The 12,633-nt window shown below is 48.4% G+C and overlaps 1 protein-coding gene across 1 annotated transcript; it reads right to left on the bottom strand.

Moving 5' to 3' along the window:
• Window positions 1-688: 688 nt before the first annotated feature.
• Window positions 689-9,110, bottom strand: LOC121453558 (spermatogenesis-associated protein 24). The gene is made up of 6 exons (XM_041660428.1): window positions 8,970-9,110; window positions 7,773-7,838; window positions 7,451-7,581; window positions 7,288-7,358; window positions 940-1,042; window positions 689-836 (listed from the first exon to the last, which is right to left on the bottom strand). Exons 1-6 carry the CDS (start codon window positions 9,084-9,086, stop codon window positions 707-709), a joined length of 618 nt encoding a protein of 205 aa, XP_041516362.1. The 5' UTR covers window positions 9,087-9,110; the 3' UTR covers window positions 689-706.
• Window positions 9,111-12,633: the final 3,523 nt, after the last annotated feature.

Below are 12,633 nucleotides of genomic sequence, written 5' to 3'. Positions count from 1 at the left end.
GCCCTGCTGAAGTTTTTGTTCTTTAGTGTAAGAAGGTGCAGGAGTGCTTTGGATGGCTAGTGCATACACATGTTGTTTTGGGGGGGTTTGTTTTTCGAGACAGGGTTTCTCCATGTAGCCTTGGCTCTTCTGGAACTTGCTCTGTAGACCAGGGCTGGCCTCAAACTCAGAACTCATATAGAGATCTGCCTGCCTCTGCCTCCCAAATGCTGGAAAGTGCTGGGATTAAAGGTGTGCACCACCACAGTCCAGCTCATACACATTTTTTTTTAATTATCTGGGTTCTTCTGGTTTCTCAGATTTACTGTGGTTCTGGAATCCAGTCTTAAAGTCTGTAGTCAGGGCTACACCAACACACATGCACACACACGCATGCACACACGCACACACTCCATTCTTCCCTAACCCTACAGCCAACCTCAGAGAATCACATTCACTGAAGTTCAGGCAGGGTGTGACTGGGCTAATCCGGGCTGAGTATAGAGAAGACTAACCACCAAAAGCAAGCAGCAGTTCCCACTCCGTTACCATGGGCACTATCCTATCCCAAAGGAGTAGTACAGCAGCAGGGGCTGGAGACTGGGCAGTGTTTCCTCTGCCCAGTGTGGTGGGGGTCCCCAGGATGGAGGGGAAGAGCTGGTCTCCCCAGAATAGAGAAGGTAGAAGTTGGGCATTGCATTTAGAGACCAGCAAGGCAACCAGCATTTTATTTTTCCCTGGGACACTGGCGGCTCCGGGCCCGACGTGTTCCCGAGGCTTTCTTATGCTTCTGGTCCAGCACCTGGGCCATGTAGCTCTCCTGCTGCTTCTGGATCTGGAAGTCGGACATGTGATTCCTGCAACGGAGCCAGCTGGTCGTAGGCTGGACAGCCCTGGGTAGGGGCCAAGTCAGGCTCCCCACTTCCATCAGCAACCCCCAAGCCTGGCCCGGCCCCTCACCTGAAAATCTGTTTCTGCTGGCTGATAACTTGCTGTAACTCTTTAATCTCATTCTCTTTGCCATTAAGTATATCTTCTTGCTTTATAATGTGAGACTCAATTTCTGTGGGGGAGAGAGGCAGGGAGGAGGGGAGGTTCCCATCTCTCAGGCCGCTCCTGAGCGGAGGTCTTCCCTTGTGGGGCGTTCCAGAGGTTTGCTCTTGCCACTCGGTTATCTTTGAACAGTTGCAGTGCCTCAGTATGAATGAGTTTGTTTTTCTTTGTTGGAGACTGAACCCAGGCTCTTACACATGACAGGTAAGTGCTCTATCACTGAGCTATATCCCCAACCCTTTATTTTTTATTTTTTAATTTTTTTTTAGTCAGAGTCTTTCGACACAGCCCCAGCCCCCAGCTGTTCTAGAACTCACTCTGTAGACCAGGCTGATCTCGAACTCACAGAGAACAGCCTGCCTCTGCCCCCAGAGTGGGGGATTAAAGGCATGCTTCCCTCTTTCTACTATTTTTCTCTTCATTATGTAGCTCTGGCTGTTCTAGAACTTGCTATGCATACCAGGCTAGCCTCAAATGCAAGACACTCACCTGCCTCAGCCTAGTACGCACGGCCACACCCATCTACTTTCTACTTGGTTTTTAAGCACAGTCTCATTAGGTTGACCAGGCTAGCCTTAAACTCACTCTGTAACCCTGGTAGGCCTTAAATTTTTGGTCCTTCTACTCAGCCTGGGATTACAGGTGTTCATCACGAGGCCCTGACGTATCAGCAAATTTATGGGGTCTTGGGAGTGGGGACAGTAAGTCAGCGATGTCACCATTCAATTACAAACCTCGCCCAGGTGAGGATGGGCAAAAATTCCTTGGAAAGAAGAAGGCCAAAGCCCTGGCTCTTAGCTGCTGCTCTTGGGCCTTTACACATCCTTGGTTAGACCCTTCATCTAGAAATTACACCCCTCCCCTTCCGAGTCCCCGTCCCTGCTCCCTTTCTCCTTGCCGATGTCTAACACACCTCATATGTCACTCATGTCCTTCTACAACTATGACACACGGTTCATAAGGACAGGGACTATTGTCTCCTTCACTCCCTAAGACCTGAAACAGTGTTTCATAGATCTGTGTACTGTGGAATGGATGGACTTTGGGATCAGAAACATCGAGTTTGGCCACGTCCACCAACCGGACCTATAAAGGGCAAGGTGGGTGCCCAGCCCTGTGCTATAGAGGGCCGCCTGTGGGCAATGATGTCTGTGAACCCATCAGACATGTGTTCATCTTCCCCAAAAGAAGAGTTAGGACTCAGGAACTAGAGGCTGGACAGACGGCTCAGTGCTTAAGAGCCCGGACTCTTCCAGAGGAGCCTGAATTGGTTCCTAGCACCCACATGGTGGTTCCTAAATATGTGAATTAACTCTCTCTCTAACATAGATATTATTATCTATCTAGCAGAGAGAGAGGTGCCTAGGGAATCTGGCACCCTCTTCTCACCTCCACAGGTACTAGGCACACACATGGCACATACACATACATATGTGTAGACAAAACACTCATACACATAAATTTTAAAAAATCCTCAAAAATAAAACCCAGAAAGGTCCAAATCAGGAGCAGAAGGAGAGGGAGCACGAGCAAGGAACTCAGGACCGCGAGGGGTACACCCCCACACTGAGACAATGGGGATGTTCTATCGGGAACTCACCAAGGCCAGCTGGCCTGGGTCTGAAAAAGCATGGGATAAAACCGGACTCGCTGAACATAGTGGACAATGAGGACTACTGAGATCTCAAGAACAATGGCACTGGGTTTTGATCCTACTGCACGTACTGGCTTTGGGGGAGCCTAGGCAGTTTGGATGCTCACCTTACTAGACCTGGATGGAGGTGGGTGGTCCTTGGACTACCCATAGGTCAGGGAACCCTGATTGCTCTTCGAGCTGATGAGGGAGGGGGACTTGATCGGGGGAGGGGGAGGGAAATGAGAGGCGGTGGCGGGGAGGAGGCAGAAATCCTTAATAAATAAATAAATTTTTAAAAAAAACCAGGGCTGGAGAGATGGCTCAGAGGTTAAGAGCATTGCTTGCTCTTCCAAAGGTCCTGAGTTCAATTCCCAGCAACCACATGGTGGCTCACAACCATCTGTAATGAGGTCTGGTGCCCTCTTCTGGCCTGCAGATACACACACACACACACAGAATATTGTATACATAATTAATAAATAAATATTTAAAAAAAAACAGAAATTACACTGAGGGTGTTGGCACATGCCAGAGCTGAGAGTATTGGGAGCCCAAGGTCTCCTACCAAGTTTGAGGCCAGCCTGGGCTACCTGTCTCAACAGAAAAAAAAAAACCATAAATAAGTGTGCTGGGTGGTGGTGCACACCTTTAATCCCAGCACTCGGGAGGCAGAAGCAGGCAGATCTCTGTGAGTTCGAGATCAGCCTGGTCAACAGAGTGAGTTCCAGAAAAATAAATAAATAAAAATAAAGACTCAGGCGTTGAAGGCTGGTGGTGTGACTCATTCCTAGAACACTTGCCTAGCATGTATGAGGCTCCCATACGGGGGCGGGGGGAGAGAGAGAGAGAGAGAGAGAGAGAGAGAAACAAACGGCAGACAGAAGAGAAACCGATGAGAGCGCAGGATGAGGCCACACATTTCAGAGAGGCTCATACCGATGAGGCAGTGTTAGCATGCTGGCTTAGCTGCTTTTGAGGCCTGTTTCCTCATACGTCCCTCTTCCAAGGCAGCATGGAGAGGATGTGAGGACAGTCATGGAAAAGCCTCTCTCCTAAACAGGTGCACATTCAATACATAGATTTCTGTGTCTTGGATAAAAAATCCAGGTGGCTATCAGGATCTAAGAGCATTCATTTATATAACTGCCCTTCATGGAGCGCTGGAAATTTCTGATCACACAGTCGGGGAGGGGCATATCCCACTGAGGAAAAGACTGCACAGGACTGGGAATATGTTCACTGGTAGAGAGCAGCTTATGCTTAGCATGCTAAGCCCTGGGTCCAGCTGCCAGAACCATTAAAGAGAGAAAAAGAAAGGAAGAGCAATACGAGGAGGTGAAGGCGGGAGGATGGATTCAAAGTCATTCAATAGCAAGCTCGGGGCCAGCCTGGGATGCCTGAGAACCCATTTCAAAAAAAAAAAAAAGAGGTGCGGGGACTGGAGAGTGGACTTGGTGGTTAAGAGTACTGGCTGCTCTTCCAGAGGACCTGGATTCCATTCCCAGACCCATGAGAGTTAACAATCTTCTGTAGCTCTAGCTAGTCCCAGGGAATATGATGCCCTCCTCTGGCTTCCGAGGGCACCAGGCACATGCAGAAGATACATCCATGCATACAAAATATTAAGATGAATAAACCTAAAAAAACAAAGTCATTGAAGTTTGAAAAATATTTTAAAAAATTGGAGGCTGAGAAGGGCTTGGTCTGTAAAACACTTGCCTTGCAAGCATGAGAATCTGAGTTTCTCTGTAGTTTTGGTGTCTGTCCTGGAACTAGCTCTTGTAGACCAGGCTGGCCTTGAACTCACAGAGATCCCCCTGCCTCTGTCTCCCGAGTGCTGAGATTAAAGGTGTACACCACCGCTGCCCAGCAAGAGAGCCTTTCTTTTTTCTTTTTCTTCCTTTTTTTTTTTTTTTGAGAGAGCCTTTCTTAAAGGAAGTGGGTACCAGTCCTCAGGATGAAATTGAAGGTTGTCTTCCAGCTTCCATATGCAGGTGCACACATGCACACCCACACCCACACACGAGCACATACAAGGTAAGTGGAATGGGAGCTGAGGAGGGGGTTCAGTTGGTAATGTGCTTGCTGCACAACGAATGTGAGCACACAATCTGGATACCCAGCACCCACGGGGGGTGCAACTGTGTGTCCCTGTAATCCCGACAGTGGGTCCCTGAGGCTTTCTGGATGGCTAGACAGAAGTCTAGCCCAAACTGGCAAGTTTCAGGTTCAGTGTGAGACCTTGTCACAGCCAGGGCAGTGGGCCAGCGAGATGGCACAGCTGGTTAAAGTTCTTCCCTAACACATAGAGGACCTGAGTTCAATCTCCAGGGCCCACACAGTGGAAGGAAAACGTGAAGACCAAATCTTCCCTCACCTCCACACGTGTAGGGTGTGATGTATACATGCACACACATACAAGAACTGTAACACAAAACCATTGCTTTAAAATAAATGTCAGGGGGTTGAAGAATCAGCTCAGTGGTAAAAGCACTTGTTCCTCTTGCAGAGGACCCCATTTCAAGTCCCATTACCCATGTGGCAGCTCACACACTAATTCCAGCCCCAGGGAATTAGACGCTTTCTTCTGTATCTGTGGGGACCAGTCACACATGCAGTGCAGATATACATACATATATACATACATACATACATACATACACACACACACACGAAGGCAAAACATTCATGCACATAAAATAAAAATGGGGAGAGTGATTGAGGAAGCTGCCCAATTTTGGCCTCTGGTCCTTGCATGGACACGAACATACAAACAGGCATGTACACATACAAGAAAGGAAGGAGAAGAGGAAACTACAGCACAAGCTCCAACCATGCAGAAATGTTGGTGCATTATCAGTTCAGATAAAATGTGGGCCCAGATGAACAGAGTAGAAAAGAGGAAAGAGACAGAGATGAAGGCGAGAGACTTAGGAAGGATCTCAGTGCGCGGCAGGACAGGGCCTTGGAGTCTGGTTCTCAAGGTCTTCTGGATAATATGAAATTAACTGCATCTAAAATTCTTTTGGGAAAGAACTAGGAATCTGTGTGACTAGCTGGGAAGTGGTGGCACCTGTTAATTCCAGTATTTGGAGGCAGAGGCAGAAGGATCTCTGTGAGTTCAAGGCCAGCCTGGTCTACATACCAAGTTCTAGGACAGCCAGGGCTACACAGAGAGAACCTGTCTCAAAAAAATTAAAGATCAAGAAAGGAAGGAAGAAAAAAACTATGTAAATATAAAAACAAAACTGAATCACAAAGGGTCAGGTAGGAATATTGATTAAAGCGAGGGTCACAGCACCGCACTGCCTAGGTGAGGACTTGTAGCCCATTGGAGAGGAGCAGGACATTTTGTGGAGAGGAAGCCAGACCCTGACCCCATGACACACGGTGAGCCCTAGGGCCTGGGTTGATTGTGGTAGAAGAAAATGCCTAAGGAAAGACATCTCTGGCTATACCAGGAAATAATTCCAGTTCTCTGGGTTCTCTGGATAGGGATGTTTGGCCTGCATGTATGTCTGTGTCAGATCTTGGAGTTATAGACAGTTGTTAGCTGCTATGTGAGTGCTGGGAATTGAACCCGGGTCCTCTGGAAGAGCAGTCAGAGCTCTTAATTGCTAGGCCATCTCTCCAACCCCTAGGTAGAAAAGATGATAAGGGAGGAGTTGGGGGTGCGGGGAGACAGTAACTATCTGTTAGGCTTAGGGAGGGACCTTAACCCTCTTGGGCTCAGGCCGTCTCTGGCCTATTGAAGATCTGCTACAGAGAGTGAACAGATTCCATGCATGGAATTCATAGACAATTCTTAGGCTAAGTAACAAGTCTAGCAGTCTCTGGAACTGAAAGGTGCCGCCCCTCAGCTCAGAGCACGCCATGGACCAGTAAGTGGCCAAAGATGTGTACATAGCAGATGGCAGAGCTGAAACCCAGCAGCTCAGCAGATTTTACTCCGTGAATAAAATTCTTTCAAATTGCCTAAATTAGTTGCCTACACTAATAATTCAGATTTTTCCCATTAAAGTTGGCTTGAAAATTCTTTTCTGCTCTTGAGACAAGGTCTTACACCATCCAGGATGGCCTCAAACTCCCATCTTCCTGCCTCAACCTTCTGAGTGCTGGGATCAGAACCATGTGCCACAACACTTGGCTCCTAGATTCTTTTCTAAAAGATCTGGGGATCCTGGCCCTGTTCTCACGGGAGGGGCACGGCTTTCATGAGTCGCTTGGTCCTGAGTGGAAGACCAGCTCCCCAGGAGGACTGAGCTTGTTCTACGACTCCTCTAGAAGCAAGGTTATCAGTTGGGTGCACTATCTCTAACACTTATCAAAAATGGGAAAAAACAGAAGGTGGACTAAGAAGGTTGTATGTTTCAAGAAAAATGGGAGCAAGCCCGTTCCTTTATGGCTGTGAAGAATATCGCACACCGATTTCATCCATCATTTCCGTGACCTGCCTGGTCCCTGAAGGCCTTTTCGAGGGTGTGACCCGCCTGGACTTGCCTGTATCCTCAGCCGGGGGCAGAAGTTGGGGTAGAACCCTGATTTTGTCACAGGCCCTGGGCTGTTGGGAAAGAGCCCGTGTATGTTAACTTGAGGGGCAGCACGGGCCTCCCGCCTACCATTACACTTGGTGATGAGCTGGTCCTTCTTGCTAGACTCCTGCAGGACTTTGTTCTTGACACTGGAGAGCCTGCGCAGGGGAAGTTACAATGAAAGGGTGGGCAGGCAGAAGGCAGATAAGCCCCCAGCCTCCACACCTCTTCCTGGGGCCCACTCACTCACGCTTTTTCAAAGGCCAGCTTCTCCTTCTCCAGTTGTTTGGACAGTACCTCCACCTCTCCGAGGGCAAACTGCAATTTCTCCTCTTCCTTGGCCAGGAGGGCCTTGGTTTTGGCATGAGCAGTTTTCTCTTCCTGCAGGGGAGGTGATTACCGCTTTATCCCAAGACACCTTGGGTCTTGTAGGGTCCCCTAACTAACTCCCTTTCTCAAAGGCGCTGAAGCCTGGGTGCAGGAAGACTCAGCCTCACTACAAGGACCCTGCCCAGACACCGGGATCTTGGGAATCGGGAGGAAATCAGGCGTCTGCAGACACCATTACTCACCACCAGTTTCTTCTCTATTTCTTGGAACTCTTCTTTACTGACAAAATTTTCGTCCTGGAGAACCATCTGCAACAGAGCCCGGCTCAGGAAGGGGCTGGGACCAAGGTGGGAGGGGTTGCTCTCTAGGGACCAGGGACAAGGATGGCTAAGGGGATGATATCCAGGACTTCAGGCCTTGGGACAGGAGATTTTAGTTCCAGAGATTTACTGAGGCCCAGTCCTAAGTGCTCCCTGCAAGGAGCGAGCCGCCTCCTGAAGACAGCTCATGCTGTATGTTGTGGGGGAAAGCCCAGTGGACTGTGGTACACAGAACAGCCCTGGACCCAGCTTTACTAAGGGCCAGGATTCCTCTCAGAGACAGTGGCATTAATCCTGATGTCTGACTGCTAAATATGAGAAGGGAAAAAATGTTCCAGATGGTGGGGACACACATGCCAAAGTGAGCTGCCAAGAGAAAGATCTGGGGACCCTCAGGGAATTGAAGGGAATTCAGTGCCCACAGAAGCATACATTTTTTTGGAAATAGGCTAAGTATGCCTCTCACAATCCCCCTTGAATCTAACTGCACAGAAGGGAAGAAACTGTCTAAAAATCATTAGAGTGAAAAATAGATGTGAAGCCAGTTTTATTTTTTGAGCTAGAGAAATATCTCAACATTGTTACTAAAATAGAAAAAAACAAAAACTGTTGGCTCCTGCTAGCCAGCACCAAGGCAACCTGTGACGCCAATGCTTGGCACCCACTAGCTGAGGCTGGAAACAAACGCACACCGAAATGTCTGGAGACCCTTAAACCACCACCGGGAAAGGCCAAATTCGATTAGGACTGCATTTGACACTGGGGAGGAGTATGACTTAATGTTCTGATTTCTGTGCGCAGAAGGCTTTGGGAGTCAGTGAGGTCATTTCCACTAAAAGTGGAGACACTGAGGTTCAATGAGCATCTTCCTGTCCCTTCAGCAAGCAGGCAGAGTGGGGAACACCGCCTGATTTGGGTTAACTTCAGGCAGGCATTGCCCCCCACAACCCCCAGTCCCGTTCTTCTTGGTTCTGCCCCTAGCAGCCAGGTGAGCCCCGCCTCCAGGATGACGCCCTCCGCACTGTATTCTAGCCACGCCCCCTAATCCAAAGAGGGCCTGGCCTCGCCCCCGGGGGGAGGCGTCCAGTTGCGGCCTTTCCCCGAGCTCTGGCTGCCTACCACATTCCTCAGCTGGTGGATCAGCTCCTCCTGAGATTCAATCACGTCCCGCAATTGATCGAAGGCGAGACACACAGATCCGGAGCCCCCCTGCGACCACCCAAGGGGCGTCGCCATCTTTCGCCCCCGCCAGCTCGTTGGAAATGGCCTCCCGCTGCGCGCCTTACCCGTCGCCAGCCAATGAGAATGCAACGCCACAGAGCGCCCTGGCAACCGGGGGCGGGGACTTCCTCTGTTAACAAGGCCGAGGACCGGCTTTCAGAAAGCTTCTCGAGGCCGGGGCGTGTCGTGCAGTGGGTAGAGCGCTGGCCGGGGGAGAGCCAAGATGGATTCATCCCCCAACAATGCAGAAACAAATGACTGGGCTTGGTAGTTTAAGATGGAAACCTCAGCATTCAGGAAGCTGGAAGATTGTGAGTTCAAGACCAGCCATGATCTACATGGAAAAGCCCTGCCTCAAAATAACAAAGCCCACAAAAATACAGAAGCTCAATTGAAAGAGTGCGTGCCTCTTATTAGCATGCATGGAAAGCCTGTAATCCCAGCACTTCGGAGGTAGAGGCAGGAGATAAGAAATTCAGAGTCATATTTTCATACATAGCAAGTTCAAGGCTAGTTTGGTGGTTGGTGGCTCACAACCATCCTTAATGAGATCTGGTGCCCTCTTTTGGCCTATAGGCAGACATGCAGGCAGAACTCTGTACACATAATAAATAAATAAATCTTAAAACAAACAAGCTGGGCATGGTGGCAGATGCCTTTAATCTTCACCCTCTGTAAATTCCAGGATAGCCAGAGCTACATAATGAGACTTTGTCTCAAAAAAGAAAAAAAAAAAGGGGGGTGGGGAGTTGGCAAGAGAAGCAGTCAGTAGAAACCTCATGTGGGCATAGTCTATAGTTTATACTGTCCTGTATTGCCACTACCCTTGCCTGGTTCTCAAAATATGACCCATGTGCCTAAGAAGTTCAGAAAAAATGTTTTACTTTTACGTGTATCAGTGTTTTGCCTGATGTATATCTGTGCCTAGTGCCTGTGGGAGCTCAGAAACGGGGCCTTAGATTCCCTGGAACTGAAGTCATGGATGGTTGTGAGCCACTTTGTGGGTGCTGGAAACTGAACCTGGGCCTTCTGAAAGGGCAGGTGCTCCTGAATGCTGAGCCATCTCTCTAGTCATGTGTCTAAGTATTTAATTTTTTAAATGTTTTGTGTTTGTGTGTGCATATTTGTGCAGGTGCCCATAGAAGCCAGAGGAGTTGGATTCCCTGAAGCTGGAGTTATGGATGGCTGTGAACCATCTGATATGGGTGCTGGGAAGTGAACTCTGGTCCTCTGGGAGAGCAATGCGTGCTCGTAACCACTGAGCTGTCTCTCCAGCCCCCTGCCTAAGAATTTTTTTTTTTTGGTTTTTTCGAGACAAGGTTTCTCTGTGGTTTTGGAGCCTGTCCTGGAACTAGCTCTTGTAGACCAGGCTGGTCTCAAACTCACAGAGATCTGCCTGCCTCTGCCTCCCGAGTGCTGGGATTACAGGCGTGCGCCACCACCGCCCGGCCTTGCCTAAGAATTTTTAAAGTTTTTTTTTTATTGTTGTTGTTTTTTCTAAAAAAAACCCTTTAGTGATAATTTCCATAGTAGGAAAGAATTATAGGCCTGTTCCACCACACCTATCTAGTTGTTATCTTTAGTTTTGTGGATAGTGGTGTTTTAGACATGTCTCTGTGGTGGTCTGACTAGGGATGGCCCCCATAGTCTAGTGTTCGAGTGCGTGGCTCATAGCGGATGGCACAATTAGGAGGTGTGGCCTTGTTGGAAGAAGTGTGGCACTGTGTGTGTGTGTGTGTGTGTGTGTGTGTGTGTAGGAGTGGGGCCTTTGACGTCTTACATGCTCAAGCTAGGCCTAGTGTGGCACAGTCTCCTGCTGCAGAACTCTCAGCTCCTCCAGTACCGTGTCTGCCTGCATGCTGCCATGCTTCCCACCATGACGATAATGGACTGAACTTGGAAACTCTCAGCCAGCCCCACTGAAATGTTTGTGAGCTGCCGTCGCCATGGTGTCACTCCTGCTGGCCTTGCACGCTGTGGCTCGGGCTTGACGTCAGCGTGCACCGGCCATCTTCGTGCTTTCCTCCCGGGGTTCTGTTTGAGTCACCACACTCAACAGACTCTCCCAGAGCAGCTCGTTTTGGAAGGTGGCACTTCACGGCTCATCCCAGACAAAACCAGACTAGGACTTGGTCTAGCGGACCAGTGCGTCAATAGTCAGCTAGAAGAAATAGTAGTAGAGCTATGGCAGTGCTAAGAAAAAGATAAATAGCCAGGCAATGGTGGTGCACGCCTTTAATCCCAGCACTTGGGAGGCAGAGGCAGGCGGATCTCTGTGAGTTCGAGGCCAGCCTGGTCTACAAGAGCTAGTTCCAGGACAGCTAGGGCTGTTACACAGAGAAACCCTGTCTCAAGAAAAAAAAAAAGCAAAATCTTCAAAATGCTAGCTATGATTAGAACTTGGATGATGTTAATGCTGGGGATGAAATAAGCTACTGAAATATTCTAGGTAAGGGGGTAAAGCTGCTACGGTGTAAGTGGATGGTGGTTTTGGAGTGGAGTCTAATGGAATCAGAAGTTCCAGATGTTTTGGAGGGAACAAGTCAGACTTCCATGGCGGAGTATTGCACACCTGGAATCCTAGCACTAGTGATGTCAAGGCAAGAAGATAAGAAGTTCAAGGCCAGTCTGGGCTTCCTGAGAACCCCTCTTCTAAAACAACCCCAAAATGAAAACCAGTAAGACAGTGGTCTTAACCTTCCTATGTTGCCAACCTTTAATCCATTCCTCATGTTGTGGTGACCCCAACCATAACATTGTTTCGTACTAATTCATGACTTTTGCTTCTGTTATTAACTGTATGTAAACATCTGACATGTGACCCCCCCCAAAGGGGTCTCGACCCACAGGTTGAGAACCACTGCACTCGGCATTTGATCTAGACGTCCGAGGTATCATTTGCCTCTGACCCAGCCCACCTAAAATACAGGCAAGTTCTCAAACTCAGCTGTACTGAGTCTCACACGTATGTTGAGCCAAGTAGGACATGTGACCAGTTGTACCATGTAAATATTAAACACCGTGAATGGTATCTTTAAACCAAGACTTTGCTAAGTATGGCCCACTGAGAATATAGCCAGGAAAGAGCTGGGTAGCACCAGTGTTTCTGATACTAAATCTAGGCTTGATCTAGATTGGCTGTGGTACGCTGGATTGCTATCTGAAAGTACAGAAGGAATTCTTAGCAGAAGTCACTCCGGTTCAGGTAAAGTTGCATTCTCACCTATAGGCGTTCTCTGTGGGTTCATTCTCTCTGAAGAGAAATAAAGATTAGGTCGCTCCTAGGTATTTGACTTGAGGATATCATGTTTTATACAGTTATTTCAGGATAGAAAGTGGTCTTTATCAACAGGTTCTCTCTCAAGACAGGATTTCTCTGCATAGCTCTGGCTATCTTGGAACTCTATAGACTCTGAACTCACAGAAATGGTCTGCCTCTGCCTCCTGAGAGCTTGGATTAAAAGTGTGAGGGGTACACCACCAACACCAGGCTTATTTTCACTTTTAATGTGTGTTGTCATTTTACATTGTTTCTTGCTAAAATTTTATATATAAATTATGT

This window comes from Microtus oregoni, unplaced genomic scaffold (genome assembly GCF_018167655.1).
Source record: "Microtus oregoni isolate MIOR12 unplaced genomic scaffold, Mior012 000011F_ref0000422, whole genome shotgun sequence".
Classification (NCBI taxonomy): Eukaryota; Metazoa; Chordata; class Mammalia; order Rodentia; family Cricetidae; genus Microtus; species Microtus oregoni.
Note: the sequence above shows the minus strand (reverse complement) of the source record. Positions and strands in the feature narration are given on the sequence as shown.

What these genes read in the sequence shown, in the direction of transcription:
- LOC121453558 (XM_041660428.1), bottom strand. Translation starts at nt 9,086, where the DNA reads ATGGCGACGCCCCTTGGGTGGTCGCAGGGGGGCTCCGGATCTGTGTGT. An exon ending in AAGCTGGCCTTTGAAAAAGC is followed by an intron (nt 7,359 to 7,450) that starts GTGAGTGAGTGG and finishes TCCCCTGCGCAG; the next exon opens with GCTCTCCAGTGTCAAGAACA. An exon ending in CAGCAGAAACAGATTTTCAG is followed by an intron (nt 837 to 939) that starts GTGAGGGGCCGG and finishes GCTCCGTTGCAG; the next exon opens with GAATCACATGTCCGACTTCC.